General features: G+C 36.3%; 1 protein-coding gene across 2 annotated transcripts in view; it reads left to right on the top strand.

Moving 5' to 3' along the window:
* BUB1B (BUB1 mitotic checkpoint serine/threonine kinase B) overlaps positions 1-18,281 on the top strand; it is a 56,855-nt gene that overhangs the window by 18,480 nt on the left and 20,094 nt on the right. Inside the window, exons 6-14 of one of the 2 annotated variants that reach the window (XM_036840743.1) lie at positions 3,087-3,256; positions 4,688-4,902; positions 5,075-5,166; positions 6,714-6,943; positions 12,864-12,976; positions 13,501-13,616; positions 14,194-14,243; positions 15,373-15,433; positions 15,568-15,673. In XM_036840743.1, coding sequence (XP_036696638.1) covers positions 3,087-3,256; positions 4,688-4,902; positions 5,075-5,166; positions 6,714-6,943; positions 12,864-12,976; positions 13,501-13,616; positions 14,194-14,243; positions 15,373-15,433; positions 15,568-15,673 — 1,153 coding nt within the window. Of the gene's footprint in view, positions 1-3,086; positions 3,257-4,687; positions 4,903-5,074; positions 5,167-6,713; positions 6,944-12,863; positions 12,977-13,500; positions 13,617-14,193; positions 14,244-15,357; positions 15,434-15,567; positions 15,674-18,281 lie in introns of both variants that reach the window. The other variant, XM_036840733.1, reaches the window with a different exon arrangement.

The raw sequence follows: 18,281 nt of genomic DNA, 5'->3' as shown, positions 1-18,281 counted from the left end.
TTTTGGGGGATTTAGATCTGTTATTATTTGTTTTCAGTTTGTTCTCTGTCTTTTGTTCCTCTCTTGCCCCTTTCCTGTCTTCTTTTGGATTATTTGAATTTTTTTTTTATTATTTCATTTTAATTTATTTTATTGGCTTTTTGTCTGTTACTTTTTTAGTGGTTGCTCTAGGGTATATTATACATATATCTAACCTTTCACAGTCTACTTAGAGTTAATATTTTACCACTTCAAGTAAAATATAGAAGCTTTATAACCATATAGGTTCTTTATCTTCCCTACTTTTTTGATACACTGGTTGTATGTATTATATTTACATACATTGAAAACCCTATCAGGGACTTCCCTGGTGGCACAGTGGTTAAGAATCTGCCTGCCAATGCAGAGGACACAGGTTCGATCCCTGGTCCGGGAAGATCCCACATGCCCCAGAGCAGCTAAGCCCGTGCGCAACAGTTGCTGAGCCTGCGCTCTAGAGCCCGCAAGCCACAACTACTGAGCCCATGTGCCACAGCTACTGAAGCCCACGCACCTAGAGCCTGTGCTCCACAAGAGAAGCCACCGCAATGAGAAGCCTGCACACCGCAAGGAAGAGTAGTCCCCGCTCGCTGCAAGTAGAGAAAGCCCATGTGCAGCAACAAAGACCCAACACAGCCAAAAATAAATAAATTAAATAAATAAATTTAAAAAAAACAAGAAAACCCCATCAGACAATGTTATAATTTTTGCTTTCATCAACCATACATATTTTAAAGAACTTAGGAGAAAAATAATATTTTATATTTACCATTTTTGTTCTTTCTTTTTTCCTGAAATTCCAAGTTCTCCTCTGGTATCATTTCCTTTCAGCCCAGTGAGGTTTTTTTTAGCCATTCATTTAGAGTGAGTCTTTTGTCAAAAAATTATCTTAGTTTTGTTTTCATCTGAGAATGTCTTTATTCATCTTCATTCCTGAAGGATATTTTCACTGGATGTAGAATTCTGGGTAACAGTTCTTTTAACATGTTTCTGTCTTCTGGACTCCATGATTTCTAATGGGAAATCTGTAGTCATTTGAATGGTTCTTCCCCATTTTTTGTAATGTGTTGATTTTCTCTGGGTATGTCTAAGATTTTTTTCTTTAACATTGCTTTTCAGCAGTTTGATCATGATGTGTCTAGGTGTGATTTCCTTTATGTTTAATCCATTTGGGGATTACTGCACTTTTTGAATTTGTAAATGCATGCCTTTCACAAAATTTGAGAAGTTTTCAGCCATTATTTTAAAAATACGTGTCTATACCTTTTCTTCTGGGACTTCAGTTACACATATGTTAGACTTTCTGATATTGTCCCACAGGTCCCTGAAGCTCTTCATTTTAAAAAAATTTTTAACCTTTATTCTTTCTGTTCTTTAGGGTGACCAATTTTTATTGATTTGTCTTCAGGTTCATTTACTCTTTTCTCAGTTTTCTCCATTCTGATAATGAGTATATCCAGTAAATTTTTTATTTCAGATACTGTGTTTTTCAGGTCTAAAATTTCCATTTGATTCTTTTTCATACTTTCTGTGTGTCTGCTGAGAACTACTATCTTTCCATTCATTTCAAATGTTTTTACCTTTATCTTATGGAGCATCATTATAATAGCTGCTTTAAAATCTCTGTCTGAAAACTAACACCTGGGTCATTTGATGTTTGTATCTGTTGATTTTTTTTCCTTTGAGAATCAGTCACATTTTCCCAGTTCTTCGTGTGTGAGGTAATTTTGGATTATATCCTGGACATTTATCCTGAATTATTCGACTCTAGGTCCTGTTGGTTGATGTTCTCTGGAGAATATTGATGTTGTTGTCTTATTAGGTAACTAACCTTCAGATATCATAATTTCTTTTTCATCTTATGTGGGTACTGGTTCCAGTGTCAGTTCAATTTTCTAAGACCTTTGGGTCTATCCCATGTGTCTGTTGCTCTGGGGTTAGTCTAGGACTTGGGCAGTGGTTTATACTATAGTTCAATTCTCAAAGCCTTTTCTCTGCTGCTTTGGGTCTGCCCTGTGTATGCATAGCTCAGGGGTGAGTCCAGAGCTTGTGCCCATTCATGTATAGAATTAGGAGATCCCTTTCTTCAGCTTATCCTCTCCAGTGTTTCTTCCATACTCATTGGCCCTCAGAGTCCCGTTTTCCCAGTCCTCTGGCCAGGAAGATGAGGTTTCTCTAGGAGTTTTAGCTTCCTACACCACCAGTGTAACAATTCAAAGTGAGGAAAAGAGATGAAGGAAAAAAACAAAACAAAAAAACCAGGAAGCAGCCCTGTGTGGGTTGTTTCTTCAAGTTTGACTCCTCTCCACAGTCCACTTGCTTTTGTTTACGTTTCAGAGACCTCAGTTGCTTTTTTGTATTTGTCTAGAGTTTTTAATTATAATCAGTGAGAGAGAGAGAAGCTATCATGAGCTTGTTCCATCTTGGCCAGTATTTGCAGTTTATTCAGTTTTTTTACCCTTTTGATAATGCTTAAAACTTGGGCAGCAGCACAGGAAGTTTAGTCTTCAAACTTCTGCCAGCTTTGCTAAAGTAAAATGTCCTGTTGGATGCAACTTCATTTCATCTGATTCAGGAAAAATGGTGGGGTAGGGGGTAGGGTGGGGATTCTATGTAGAGAGAGAAAGACACGCAGCGATAAAAATAGACGTGGCAAGATGTTAACAATTAGTGAATCTAGGTAAAGGGTATATGGGTGCTTATTTACTCTTTCAACTATTTTGTGAGTTTAAAAAGTTGATGGGAAACTCTGATCTTAATAAATTCTATGATCTTAATCTTAGACACCCTGATCTGATCCTGAGATCAACCTACTGGTGCTCTTCAGAGTATTTTTAATTGGTCAGATTTGGACATACAGAGGGGGAGCTAAATCATTCTAGCCAAAACCTTTTCTGATTTCAAGGTGGCTTTCTTTATTCCTGAGAGAATAAACACTTGCTTTTGGCTATTTCTATATATTTCTTCCCCTATCCCACCTTTCGCCCTTGTTTAACAAATAAAGAAATTTGTATTTGGTGAGTAGTGTTCATCTCACCAAATGTTAATTGTCCATTCTCTTACTTTAGACAATTCCAAGCTCGAGTGTCTCGGCAAACTCTGTTGGCACTTGAGAAAGAAGAGGAGGAGGAAGTTTTTGGATCTTCTGTACCACAGCGAAGCACACTGGCTGAACTAAAAAGCAAAGGGAAAAAGACAGCAAGAGCTCCAATCAGCCGTGTAGGAGGTGCTCTCAAGGGTAAGTTTGTTAAGTGTTATTATGGGAAGCTCTTAGTCTCAGGTGGTAGGCAAATTATGTAAGGAGATCATGTATAAATATATATGTGGACATTGTCCTTCTGTTCTGAGTACTAGGTAGCAAAAAAGAAAAGTCTAAGGAGAACTGAGATCACAGTGTGCAGTAACACTAAAACATGTCAGCATTTTGTGTCTTAATTAAGAAAAACCCATTCTGAGGCCCTTATAATGCAAAAAAAAAGAGAGAGAGGAAAAGAAAAACCTAACCTAATATACAGGGAGCATCTAGAGTTTCTCAGTTTTAGTTGTTAGTTGAAAGAATATATGCAATAATATAGCAAGTATTATCAAAGTAAAGCTTACGTGTACCAAATCCTCAAAGAATGTTTTAACTTGGTCTTCAGCTTTTGGGGGGTCAGAAATTGGGCTCTCTTTGTATACCTAAAGATGATCAGTAATAGCTTTTTTAAAAATTCACTATTTTTTAGGGAAATTTAGGTTTACAGCAAAATTGAGTGGAAGGTACAAGGATAAATAATTATTAACCAAATTTATAGCAGTTAGACATGTAGACCAGATTTTTAAAAGAAAATCTTATCCCTTTCCTGATATCAACTTTTAATACTCAGAATGGGGACTTCCCTGGTGGCACAGTGGTTAAGAATCTGCCTGCCAATGCAGGGGACATGGGTTTGAGCCCTGGTCTGGGAAGATCCCACATGCCGCAGAGCAGCTAAGCCCATGCACCACAACTACTGAGCCTGCGCTCTAGACCCTGTGCGCCACAACCATTGAAGCCCGTGCGCCCTAGAGCCCGTGCTCCCCAGCAAGAGAAGCCACTGCAATGAGAAGTCCGTGCGCAGCAACAAAGACCCAACGTTGCCAAAAATAAATAAAAATTAATACTCAGAATGTTCCTTGGAGATCTGAGAATTAGGGTATAAGGAATATAGTCTTAAAGAATATTTCATCCAGAGCATGATGAAGTTTGATTCTAATAAGCAGCCCCACTAAAGAGAATACCACTAATAAGTGGGCTAATTCGTTTTTTCTAGATTCAGTACATTTCAGCTGATTTCCACTGAGAGAAAGTTTTAAACTGAAAAATGAAGATTAAGATTAGGTTAGTCTGGTAAAATTAGGCAATGTTAGAATGATGACTGAAGGAAGATGTAGAATTTGTTTTTTGGATATCTATGCATAAAAGATTACAGGTGAGGGAAAAGAGGTAGGGTATAAGTAACATACAGAATGGACTTAAAAATTACTAATTTGATCCATTAAGGTTTTTAAAATTATTATTTTAAAAAATCTCTGATTCTATGGTAGTAGAAGTAATCTCCTTGATTTGGGAAAGAATTAGGTATACCTTCTTGGGCATCTAAATTGATAATTAAAGATTTTACATCAAGTTTTAATATTTTTCTCTTAGCTCCAAGACAGAACAGAGGACTCCAAAATCCAGTTCCTCAACAGATGCAAAGTAATTCTAGAATTACTGTCTTTGATGAAAATGCTGATGAACCTTCTAGAGCGGAGTCATCTAGGCCTACAGGGCAGCCATGGATAGCACCTCCTGTGTCCAGGGCCAAAGAGAATGAGCTGCAAGCTGGCCCTTGGAACACAGGCAGGCCTTTGGAATACAGGGTAAGGACTCTTAGATCCAGTTTATTTGCTGACATAACAAAGACTTCAGAGTTAGAGTAGAGGAGTATTTTTAGCATCTCTTCTAATTCCTCTTGAATAATTAGGCATGGTTTGCATATGTTGTGTCAGAATGTAAAACCATGGTAATTTTAATTTTCTTCTTCATCGCCAGCCTCGTGGCAATACAGCTTCTATGACAGCTATACCCTCTATGCTTCCCAGTTTTACTCCATATGTGGAAGAGACTGCACAACAGCCAGTTATGTGAGTTTGGTTTCCAGATATTTTGAGGTGGGAATTATTAAGAGTGGGCAGGGGCACCTATCCTAGTTCCCAAAGGCATTTTCTTCTTTGTGGGGATGAAGGTAAACCAAAGTTTTATTTCCTTTACATCTGTATTTTTTTGAGTATGTTAGGGCTAAAAGACTATTTGTTAGTATTATTAAGGAATAAACTCAATAGGTTTATATTTACATTGCTGTAGTCAAAAACAGTCTCTCTGATTTAAATGAGGTGTTCTACCTTTGTTATTGACAGTAATGAGAAATTATGGCAGTTTTTCCTCGTAACCTGCTTTTTCTTTCTGGATGTCTTTTTCTTCCTAACCCTTGGCATTTCTGTTTATAAGAAAAAATATGATAGATGATGATTAAATAATCAGGCAGTCTGAGATTCAGTCTAATATGTAACATTGTGGAGTTCTAATATTAGGTCGTATTTTGCGCCCCATTGCAAGAGTTTCCTCATAACTAAGCTATAACCCTTCGTATATGCTAGGTATGATGTTTGTGTGGGATTTTCATAGAGTCTTTTATCAGTTGAGCAAGTTGAGGAAGGCTTTTAAGCATGTAGATGCTTGGGCCATTAAAGGTTCTGATCCAGTGTATCTGAGGTGAAGACCAGGTATCTTTAGTTGTAAAAAGGTACATAAGAAAATAAAAGATATATAAGTGATTCTGATCCATTGTCCAGATTGAGAACATCTGCCCTATCCCGATAGAGGTACTTTATGCTTCATTCTTTTCAAACCTATATTACCACTCTCATTCTTCCCCCTCAGCTGAGAACGTTGGATTTCACATCATCAGTTCCCTAAATGCTATATTCCTGACTCTAATTCTTTGGGGTGCTAAACAATGGAAAATGGGCTGTATTGCATAAGTTGACTTCATTTCATGCACTGGCTTTGATTTAGATATTTCCACAGACATAGAAAGCAAACTTATGGTTACCAAAGGGGAAAGATGGGGGGAGAGATAAGTTAGGAGGTTGGGATTAACATATACACACTACTATATATAAAATAGATAACCAACAAGGACCTACTGTATAGCACAGGGAACTATACTCAATATTTTGTAATTACCTATAAGGGAAAAGAATCTGAAAAAGAATATATATATAAATATATATATATGTATAACTGAATCACTTTGCTGTACATCTGAAACTAACACACAAATCAACTATACTTCAATAAAAAAATTTTTTTAATAAAAATAAAAATATTACCTCCTTTAAAAAAAAAAGATATGATATTCAGATTTATTTTTACCTATAAGTAATAAAAGCTATATGATGACCCTAACTTACACCTAATTTCCTTCTTCATCATAGTAGTACTCAGAACATAATTGTTGATGGACCATGTAAATTATTTTTAGCCTGTTTTCTCAGTCTTTTTTGTTTTTGTTTTTTTGGAATCGATCACATATAGCCTCACTACTGACATTGTCCCTGTGTTCTGTCAAAACGTAAGAAATAACTCATTTGATCTGTATGGTGAATAATAATTATCTTGCTTCTTTTAGGACACCATGTAAAATTGAACCCAGTATAAACCACATTCTAAGCACAAGAAAGCCTGGAAAGGAAGAAGGAGATCTCCTGCAAAGAGTTCAAAGCCTTCAGCAAGAGTCTGAGGAGAAGAAAGAGAAAATGATGTATTGTAAGGAGAAGATTTATGCAGGAGTGGGGGAGTTCTCCTTTGAAGAGATCCGGGCTGAGGTTTTCCGGAAGAAATTAAAAGAGCAAAGAGAAGGTATGTGTATTGATCTAGTTCAAGTTTGTAAAAATAACTTAGTTGTAGGAAGATTGAGTTGATATGTTAAGTCTGAGGAAAATTACCCCATTGTGTGTACCTTTATGTGATGCTTCTATGGTTTCTATGTTTCTCCATTTAGGCTGAATTTCCATTGTTGCTTTCCATGAGACCCCTGAGGAAAAATATTAAGCAACTAAGTTTGTGTTCAAAAGTAAAGGAACTGCATGACCAATTCATAATTTCCCTGCATTCGGCAGACAGAAAAGTGCTTTTCCTAACATTTCCTAAATATTTCACTTTACTTTTGATACTTCGACTGAAATTTCTCCCAGGGCTTATTCAGGTTAACATACTCACTCATTTAGATGATAGTTATGTGTACTGTTTATTAAAGACATTATGTTCTTTCTAAGGTAAGGGAAGCTTCACTATAAATTGAAAAACTGGGAATTTGGGGGAAGTGGGAAGTGGTTCTGATTCTGAAGCCTAGAAGTACTTGGGGGCAAGAGGCGTGTAGAATAGGCTGAAAGTAGGGAAGTATAGCATTTGGAGCTTAAGGCATTAAAAGATGCGCGAGAGTACAGAAAAGGAGGTAGGGGAGAGTCCAAAAATAAATTTCATTCATTTAGACATTTTGACAAGGATCTATACCAAGAAAGAAGAAATTTTTTTTTTTTAAACACAGGCATCCAGAGTAACCTACTATTGCAGCTCAGCTCACCTAAGGAGATGTGGCATTCATAAGGCTAGCTGGGAAACTTAACCATCACTTATAATTTGTTAGAGAAAAAAATATTTCAGAGTTCCAGGTGACAAGTTAGAAGCAAACGTCTGTAAAGCAGACTGTACGTTTGGAATTGCCTTATTTGTTATATCAACTGGTGCCTTCCAAGGTTGACAGAAGTGCTCTGGGCTCAAGTAATACATTGAAAAATGGAATCTACGTGTCTAGGTAGGAGACAGGGAATGGTTAAAAAGCAAGGAGCTGGTTGTGTAAAGCTTTTAGAAGTGGGAACCACCACAACAAAGAAGTAGGCTAGCAGAGTAGCCAAATAGGAGCTGGGAAAGGAACTAGGTACTTAGATTAAAACTACTGTTTCCTGAAGGGAAGGCTCTAGCTAAACCAAGTATATAAAAGTAAAATAGTACATTTTATTCTCAACTAGCCAAAGAAGGACCTGAGCTAGGGTTAGTTGGGATTTGAGTCGATAAAAAGAAGTATTGACCTTTGAGGACACTTTAATACTCGTTTCCTAACCTTGTCTCTGAATCTAGTTTGTACTCTTATAAATCCTTATGCCTATAAGAAAGAGGTTTCTTCTTATATTGAAAACTAGCTTCAAAGATTGTTGCAGACTTTCACTCTCAGGTAGGGATATGAGAAATGAGGAAGCCACAGGTTAGGCCTAAAGACAAGGCTGTTATCCTTTCTTCCCATTGCTACTTCCACACCATTTTCCCCCTCCTCCTTCAAAAAGCTTCTTTCGGATTCATGTCTTCCAATATTTTTTTTCTACCTCTTGAGCCTCCTTAGTGTTCTCACCTCAGACTTTTTCGTCACTCCCTGTCACTCATTAACTGACTAAGCACCTGGCTCATATCTTACTTTCTACTCCCTACATCATCCACTATATTGTATTCACCTGGCAGAACCTCAGCCCTGGTTAAATCCAGCTCTCTGCTCACACCCTGTACCTGCATCCAAGTATTGATAGTTTAAATGTAGTTGGAGAAAAATGCAACTGTGTGTATCGGTCTCATTTTAAATTCTTTTTTTTTTTTTTTAATTGGAGTATAGTTGTTTTACAATGCTGTATTGGTTTCTACTGTGCAGCGAAGTGGAGTTCCCTGTGCTATACAGCAGGTTCTCATTAGTTATCTATTTTATACATATTAGTGTATATATGTCAATCCCAATCTCCCAATTCATCCCACCCCACACTTTCCCCCCTTGGTAACCATACGTTTGTTCTCTGCATCTGTGTCTCTATTTCTGCCTTGCAAACCAGTTCATCTGTACCATTTCCCCAGATTCCACATATATGCGTTAATATATGATATTTGTTTTTCTCTTCCTGACTTACTTCACTCTGTATGACAGTCTCTAGGTCCATCCACATCTCTACAAATGACCCAATTTCGTTCCTTTTTATGGCTGAGTAATATTCCATTGTATATATGTACCACATCTTTTTTTTAATATATAAATTTATTTATTTTTGGCTGCATTGGGTCTTTGTTGCTGTGCGCGGGCTTTCTCTAGTTGCGGCGAGCAGGGGCTACTCTTCGTTGTGGTGCACGGGCTTCTCATCGCTGTGGCTTTTCTTGTTGTGGTGCACAGGCTCTAGGCATGCGGGCTTCAATAGTTGTGACATGCAGGCTCAGTAGTTGTGGCTCACAGGCTCTAGAGCACAGGCTCAGTAGCTGTGGCGCACGGGCTTAGCTGCTCCGCGGCATGTGAGATCTTCCCAGACCAGGGCTTGAACCTGTGTCCCCTGCACTGGCAGGCGGATTCTTAATCACTGTGCCACCAGGGAAGCCTGTACCACATCTTCTTTATCCATTCATCTGTTGATGGGCATTTAGGTTGCTTCCATGACCTGACTGTTGTAAATAGTGCTGCAATGAACATTGGGGTGCATGTGTCTTTTTGAATTATGGTTTTTTCTGGGTATATGCCCAGTAGTGGGATTGCTGGGTCATATGGTAGTTCTAGTTTTAGTTTTTTAAGGAACCTCCATACTGTTCTCCATAGCAGCTCTATCAATTTACATTCCCACCAACAGTGCACCCTCTCCAGCATTTATTGTTTGTAGATTTTCTGATGATGCCCATTCTAACCGGTATGAAGTGATACCTCACTGTAGTTTTGATTTGCATTTCTCTAATAATTATTGATGTTGAGCACCTTTTATGTGCCTCTTGGCCATCTGTATGTCTTCTTTGGAGAAATGTCTATTTAGGTCTTCACCCATTTTTTGATTGGGTTGTTTGTTTTTTTGATATTGAGCTGCATGAGCTGTTTGTATATTTTGGAGATTAATTCTTTGTCCATTGCTTCGTTTGCAAATATTTTCTCCCATTCTGAGGGTTGTCTTTTCGTCTTGCTTATGATTTCCTTTGCTGTGCAAAAGCTTTTAAGTTTCCTTAGGTCCCATTTGTTTATTTTTGTTTTTATTTCCATTTCTCTAGGAGGTGAGTCAAAAAGGATGTTGCTGTGATATATGTCAGAGTGTTCTTCCTTTGTTTTCCTCTAAGAGTTTGATAGTGTCCAGTCTTACATTTAGGTCTCTAATCCATTTTGACTTTATTTTTGTGTATAGTGTTAGGGAGTGTTCTAATTTCATTCTTTTACATGTAGCTGTCCAGTCATTTTAAATTCTTGACCACAAATCTCAAATGAGCATTTACCAGTGCCTAACAATCATTCTAGTTTCCTGGTAGGTGAATTTCTTCTTTCTGCTAAACAACTAATTTAATTTTCTTTCATATTTTCAAATCTGCATCCCTGTCCCTCCTCACCTATAATCTCGTTTCTAATTTCATTGAGAAAATAGAAGGAATGTAATAGTAACTCCATTTTCTTCCACCAAATCTGCCATATCTGCAATCTGTACCTATACACTCATTCTTTCGGTTAAAATTAACGTTTCTGGGGCTTCCCTGGTGGTGCAGTGGTTAAGAATCCGCCTGCCGATGCAGGGGACACGGGTTTGAGCCCCGGTCTGGGAAGATCCCACATGCCGCGGAGCAGCTAAGCCCGTGTGCCACAACTACTGAGCCTGCGCGCCTAGAGCCCATGCTCCGCAACAAGAGAAGCTACCGCATGAGAAGTCTGTGCACCGCAACGAAGAGTAGCCCCGCTCACAACTAGAGAAAGCCCGTGGGCAGCAATGAAGACCCAACATGGCCAATAAATAAATTAATTAATTAAATTTAAGAAAAAAATTGTTTCTCTGTTCCTATCAAAGGAGTGGCCCTTTTTTCTTCCCCTTCCAGCATTTTCCCTTTTTACTAAACCATTCTCACTAATTTATACATATATACTCTAATGTCTCCATTCTTTAAAAAAAAAAAAAAAACTCCATTATCCTCATATTCTTCTCCAGCTACTATCCCATTTTTATACTCTCTTTCACAGCAAAATTTTGGGGGAATTGTAATCTTCTTTTGCTGCCTGTTATTTCCTCAAGCATCCCTTCTATTCCAGTGATCACGGTGACCAGAAACCTCCTTTTTGCCAAATCTTATGGCTCTTTCTCAGTCCTGATCTTTATTGACCTCTTGGCTTCATTTGGCATAGCTGATGAAATACTACTTTATGAAATGCTTCTCTTGGCTTCTTCCTTGATGTGTATTCCCACTCAGTTTCCTTTACTACTGTTCTTCTCATTCAGGACCTCTTCCTGAGGCCCAGGGGAGACTTCTGAAGTATCCCAATTATCTTTTCTTTCAACAGCTATCTTTAGGTAATAGATTAAATACTGTTTGCAAACCATGGAGTCTCAAATTCATATCCCCATCCCTGACATTTCACCTGAACCGCAGACTCACATTTAGTTGCCTGCATCTATTGGCTATCCTAATAGACATTTTAAACTCAACCTAACCAAAAATAGTTACTGGGACTTCCCTGGTGATCCAGTGACTAACACTCTGCACTCCCAATGCTGGGGGCCCTGGTTCGATCTCTGGTCAGGGAACTAGATCCCACGTGCTGCAACTAAGAGTTTGCATGCTGTAACTAAATATCCTACATGCCTCAACTAAAAGATCCTGCATGCCGCAAGGAAGATCCTGCGTGCTGCAACTAAGACGTGGTGCAGCCAAATAAATAAATATTTTAAAGAAAAACAAAGTTAGTGATTTCTGTCACAAACCACACCCCAATATGCAAATGTACCACAGGCTTCCCTATCTCAATAAAAGGCATCCCCATGCACGCAACTGGTTCAAGCCAAAAAAAAGTCCAGAAGTCATCTTTGATCCCTCTTTCTTTACCGTTCCCCCACATCTAATGAATAAGCCTATCAACTTTACCACCAAAAAATTTCATAAATCTTTCATTTATCACCATTCCCATTGTTACCTCAATCGAAACCACAGTCTTTTAGCTGGACTACTGCATTTAGACTTTCTGCCCTCATTCTGGCCTTAACACAGTCCATTTTATTCACAGCAAATTATCTTTTTTAAAAAGTCAGATCATGTCACTCCTTTATTTAAAATTCTCCAGTGTTTTTTCATTGTCTTAGAATGCAGTAGAGTCTTTACCCCTACATGATTTAGCTGTTACCTACCTCTCCAACCTCATCTTTTACTTTGTTCCCTCTATCTGTGCTACAACCATGTTGGCCTTCTTTTGGATCCTTGAACACAATAATCTTGTTCCTGCATTAGGACCTTTGTGCCAGCTAGTCCTTTGGCCTAAAATCTTTCCCCAGATCTTTATATGACTGGCCCCTTGTCATCCAGGTTGCAACTTTCTAATGTAACTTTCTTAGATGATCTTCCCTGATCTCTGGTCTTAAGTAGCCCCTGACCTCCATCCCCCTACCCAGTGACACATTCTCACATCACCTATTTAGTTTTATTTTTAAAACTGATTTTTCTTGTTAATTTCTGTGTTTGTCTCTCCCAAATTGAATGTTAGCATCACATGACCAAGGACTTTGTATTATGTACCACTAAAACCTAAATTCTTAAAGTTGTGCTTGGCACATAATAGATATTCTATTTTTTATTGATTGAATGAATAAATAATAGAGACCTAGACCTCAGGTTGAGGGCTTTGCTCCATTTGTATCATTCTCATCTGTAATATTAACATATGTTGAGGACATGAGCCCCAAAGACAGTTTTTGACAGGATAAATTGCTATGAGGAGTAATGCCTCAGCCAACTTCACTGTTTCTAGCTGAGCTACTGACCAGTGCAGAGAAGAGAGCAGAAATGCAGAAGCAGATTGAAGAGATGGAGAAGAAGCTAAAAGAAATCCAAACTACTCAGCAAGAAAGAGCAAGTGATCAGGTCATTCTCTTTTTCAATACGTACAATTAATGCTTATTGAAACAAATTTAAACAATATAAAAATATAGAAGGTAAAAAGTCCTGTCAGACCCACTCAGTTTCTGATAGTTTCTTCGCTATTAATATCAGTAAAGTTGAGCATGAAAGTAATTTAACAGGTGACTTCAAATGGAATTTGCGGCATATAAGTGATGCAATTTATAGACTATTGACTTCTTAGTTATATTCTAAAGCACTACTCTGTTACTTCTGACTTTAGATTTTTATTCTAGTTATGTTCCATTAAAATGAGATTAGCTAAAGAAATTTAGTGTGTATTTCCTTGCCACTACTCAGTTGAGTACAACAGTACCAGTTTATACTGGGAACATGAATTATTGGGAAGAACTTTTGTGGTACAGACATTTTATATGGTTAGTAGATGTCTAGGGGAAGAGTATAGTAAAGTTAATTTTGGCACTAAAACTTGAGAATAGGTAGCATTTTCTATATATTTCTTGATTTTGTTTATTTAATGCAAATAGCAAGAAGAGAAGATGTCTACAAAGGAGACAGCTGAACTGCGAATTGTTTCAGAGTCTCAGGAAATACCAGGAATGGCTCTATGCAATTCTGTTTGCCCAGTAAACTCTTGTGCCAGGTAGGACCGCATTGGTGGGAGGGATGATGCTTATAGGAGGGCATCTAGAACCGATTTTTGACTCTCTAGTGACTTGAAGTCTCCTTAACTTTTATAGTATTGAGACATGATTTTTGCAAGTCTTTGTCACAACATAAGCTGTGATGCTGATGAGAGAGGTCTGGGTGCTGGCTCTTTTCCGTTAAAAAAAATACATGTTTCTTATAAAAACAATCAAATAATTTTTTAAATGATAATACCACCCATTTCTACTACCAAGAGATGACTAGTATTAACATTGGTATATTTCTTATTTGTTGTTTTGGTTTTGTTTTATAAAAATGAAAGCTTACCATTTTGTAATCTGCTTATACTGTTAATGTAATTTAATGTAACTTAACATCTGTTATCAAATATAATTCTATGACAATTTTAATGACTGAAGGTTCTATCTTAAAGAATTTGGTTTAATGGTACTAGAATATTTTCTTAGAGTGAAGAAGATTATATTTAATAAAAAGACCTCTTGGACATTTAAGAATTAAATAATTCTTTCTGTGGGTACTAAGCACATGTTTTAAAACAAATTTCTTCACAGGGAAACTTCACTTGCAGAAAACATTTGGCAAGAACAGCCTCATTCTAAAAGTGAGTTTTATTTGACAATCTCTTGAAGAACTTACTGATACAAATGCGTTATGTAATAAGTGTAAATACTTTTCTTGATTGTGGTAAAAGGATTTGAAAGAAAGCAGAGAGAGGGACTAAGGTACTGTTATCTTTGAATCATGGAATTCAGTTATAAGCATATGATTCAAGATAGGTTAGACATTTGAAAGAATATTTTTATAAAATAACTCATTGCTTTAAAATATTTGGTTTAAATGTAATTTAAATTTATACTAACTACAAAATAATCTTCCACTTTAGTTAGTGTACTCTAGCTAAGCATATCAGTAGTACCCAGCAGCCAAGAGTGGAAAGTGGTTTTTAGGAAGAATGAGGGGGGAAAGCTTACAACTAAAGCTATTTTATATTCAAATTTGTTGTATTTTCAGAAACATGTTAAAAGTGGTAGAAACATGAATATCCATCTATAAATAGTTAAAAAATTCAGTAGAATCTGATTAAACCTCTAATTCTAACCATTAATTTATAGGAAATGCAAAGCACAGAAGAACATGTGAAACAGAATATAATTGGCAAAAAATCCAGCATTATGGGGCAAACAACCCAGTTTCTAAAATAAAAAATTAATAGCAAAAACAAAAACGCTATAAAATAAAAGCAATTTAAGAGGCATTTCAACTAGTCACAGTGTATGAATCTACTTTGCATTCCTAATTCAAACTTTCTAAAAAGTTTTGGTAAAATGTGAAACCTCTGACTGGATATTTGAATACAGAAATTTTTAATTCTATAAGTATGATCATGTTTTGAGATTATGCTTTTTAAAAAGAGGCTATCTCTTTAAGAAATATGTACTAAAATATTTACATATGCAATGATATGATGTTTTGTATTTGCTTCAAAATAATCCAGAATTGGGTTAGGTTTGGGGGAGTAGTGGTGGGAAATAAAGATGAAACAAGATCATCCATGTTTAGGTAATTGTTATTAAATGATGTCTACTTTTATATATTTGAAATTATTTATTATAAAAGATAAACAAAATTGTCTTTCTGCTTTCAAACAGCAAAAATGTTAATTGACCTAGTTGTCTTGAAGAGTAGGGCATTTACTCTTAAGAGTGTAAATTTAGTCTCTCCTTCTATAGGTTCCAGTGTACCTTTCTCCATTTTTGATGAATTTCTTCTTTCAGAAAAAAAGACTATCAGGTTTGAGGGGTTTTTTGATTTTATTTTGTTTTGACAATTAAAAGTTTTCTGTTATCATAAATGAGGATGAAATAGGGGGTTACTGTTATCTATGTTAAGAGAAAAATTGCTAAATGAAATATGTCTTTTTCCAGTCCTTCTGCAGATCCCCCACGGGTTTTAGCCCAACGAAGACCCCTTGCAATTCTCAAAACTTCAGAAAGCATCACCTCAAATGAGGATGTATCTCCAGATGTTTGTGTAAGGAGCAATATCCCTAAGTTTATATAAATGGACTAGTGGATAGTTTCATTCAATTATCACAAAAGTTTAGGGTTAAAATGAAAATCACTGGCTTGAAATAAGCACATGAAAAGACACTCAACACCATCCGTTATCAGAGAATGAAAATCAAAACCACAGTGAAATATTGCATACATGCTCTAGGATGGCTATAATCAAAAAGACAAAATAACAAGTGTTGGTGAGGATGGGAAGTAACTAGAACCCTCATACTTTGCTGGTGAGAATGTGAAATGATGCATCCTCTTTGGAAAACAGTTTGGCAGTTCTTCAAAATGTTGAACATAGAGTTACCATATGATCCAGCAATTCCCTCCTAGGTATATATCCAAAAGAATTTAAAACATATCTTCACACAAAAAACTTTACATGAATGTTCATAGCAGCATTGTTCATAATAGCCAAAAACTGGAAACAAGCCAGTGTTCGTCAACTGATGCATGGATAAACAAAATGTTGTGTATCCATACAATGGAATATTATTCAGCCATAAGAAGGAATGAAGTACTGATATATCTTACAACATGAATGAACCTTGAAAACACTGCTAAAATGAAGCCACACACAAAAGAACACATATTGTATGATTCCATTTATGTGAAATGTCCAGAATAGGCAAATCCATAAAGACAGAAAGTAGATTAGGGATTTCCAGGGGATTAGGGAGAGAGTGGGTTGGAAAGTGACTACAAATGGGTATGGTGTTTCTTTTTGAGGTGATAAAGATGTTCTGGAGTTACATAGTGGTGATGGTTGCAAAGCCCTATCAATATACTAAAAACCACTGAAATGCACACTTTTAAAGGGTGAAGTTTTTGTTATGTTAATTATATCTCAATTTTTTAAAGTGGGGAAAAATCACTGCCTTGAAAGCCAAGGATCTTTGTTCTTTTTATATAAAATGTTTATGAAACATTGGCAATGAAAGAGTTATGTGAACCAACCTTTTTTTTTTTTTTTGTAGTAATGTTTTGTTTTAACCACTGTGGACTAGTGACATAATAGTACTTAGGATGAAAAAAGACCCTGTGTAGACATTCAAGACAAAGTAAATAAACTTTATCAGTGATATTTCATTGAAGTCTCAAACCAGCATCTGGAAACTTGTCTTGAGATTGAAGGGAACTGAGTATGTTTAATCTGAAGACTTTTAAAGGGAGACATGATCAGTAGCTATAGTGATTTAAAACAGTATATTCTCCACATCCTAGGGAATGACTCAAACATGTTTTTATTTACTTATTTATTGAGGTATATTTTATATTCATAAACTGGACAAATATTAATTTTTATATATGTGAATATCCATGTGGTCTTCACCCATGTCAAGATACAGAAAATTTCCAGCAACCCAGAGGAACCTCGGGAGCCATTTATGACTAAAGGTGCTCAGGCCCCATTCCAACTATACTGAATTGGAATTTCCAGGGATAAAACCCAAGCATGTATTTTTATTGGTTTTAAATAGTTTCCCAGGTAATTCTAATATAGGTAATCCGCTGACTGCTATGAAAAGATAATGATGTGGAAGAATAAGTTTTACATACTGTGTTCTGGAGAATACCACCAGAGAATAGATGGATAGGCTGGATTTGGAGGTAGTGGTTCTAGGTTCAGCTGTTCAAGGATGGACTAAATTATTAAAGGGGTAAATCTCAATCTAGTTTTTTTGTCTTAAACCTTTTACTTGAATTTTGTTAATAGATACCTACCAGGATTCTTTCCCCTACCAAAAAAAAAAAAATTTAAAGTGTCTAAACTAATAGGGCCATAAGTAGAATTTGTATAAAATTTATACTTAGAATGCAGACATCTATTTTACTCTAATCTTACATTTTTTAGTTTCACTTATTGTTTCTTCTAGATGTATCTCACCTCTACTAAATAACGTTGAGTCAGAAATTCAGAGTATATATCATATTGGTAATGATCTAGAAAATTAATATCTAGTATCTATAAGGGTTAAATGAAATAGGCACTTTTGTGTACTTCAGGTAAATGTATAAAGTGGTACAATCCCTCCGAGGGCAGTTAGGCGGTATGTATAAAGACCCTTAGTGTTCAATTACCTTTTTGACCTGATAGTTCTACTTTTATGAATTATTCCTAAGAAAGTTAACATATTCTTAAAGATTTAAATCTACAAGAATATTTAAAATAGTTTTATGACAGTGAAAAACAGTAGATAACCTAAAACATTTGGTCAACTTCTGATAGACCCACAATGTTACCATCATGTTTCTAAAGAATTTTTAATAGCACAGAAAATATACTAAAAAATATAATGAGAAGGAATAATATAGACTAGCATAGATGCTATAATTTCACTTGTTTTAAAACCTCTTTTTTAAATGCATAGAATATGCTTGTGCATGTATCCTACCAGATGTATATGGTCACAGCAGTTGCCTCTGGGGAGTAGTAACTGGAGTGGAGACGTCAGGGGGAATCAAGTGTGGAAGGGAGACTTTTTCACTATATATCCTTTTAAACTAGTTGACTTTTTAAAACTATATACCTGCATTACTTTTAAAGACAAAGGCATATTTTAAATGTTTTCCATTAT

Source organism: Balaenoptera musculus, chromosome 2, assembly GCF_009873245.2.
Source record: "Balaenoptera musculus isolate JJ_BM4_2016_0621 chromosome 2, mBalMus1.pri.v3, whole genome shotgun sequence".
Taxonomy (NCBI): Eukaryota; Metazoa; Chordata; class Mammalia; order Artiodactyla; family Balaenopteridae; genus Balaenoptera; species Balaenoptera musculus.
The sequence above is the reverse complement of the archived record's forward strand: the minus strand, read 5'-3'. Positions and strand labels throughout refer to the sequence as shown.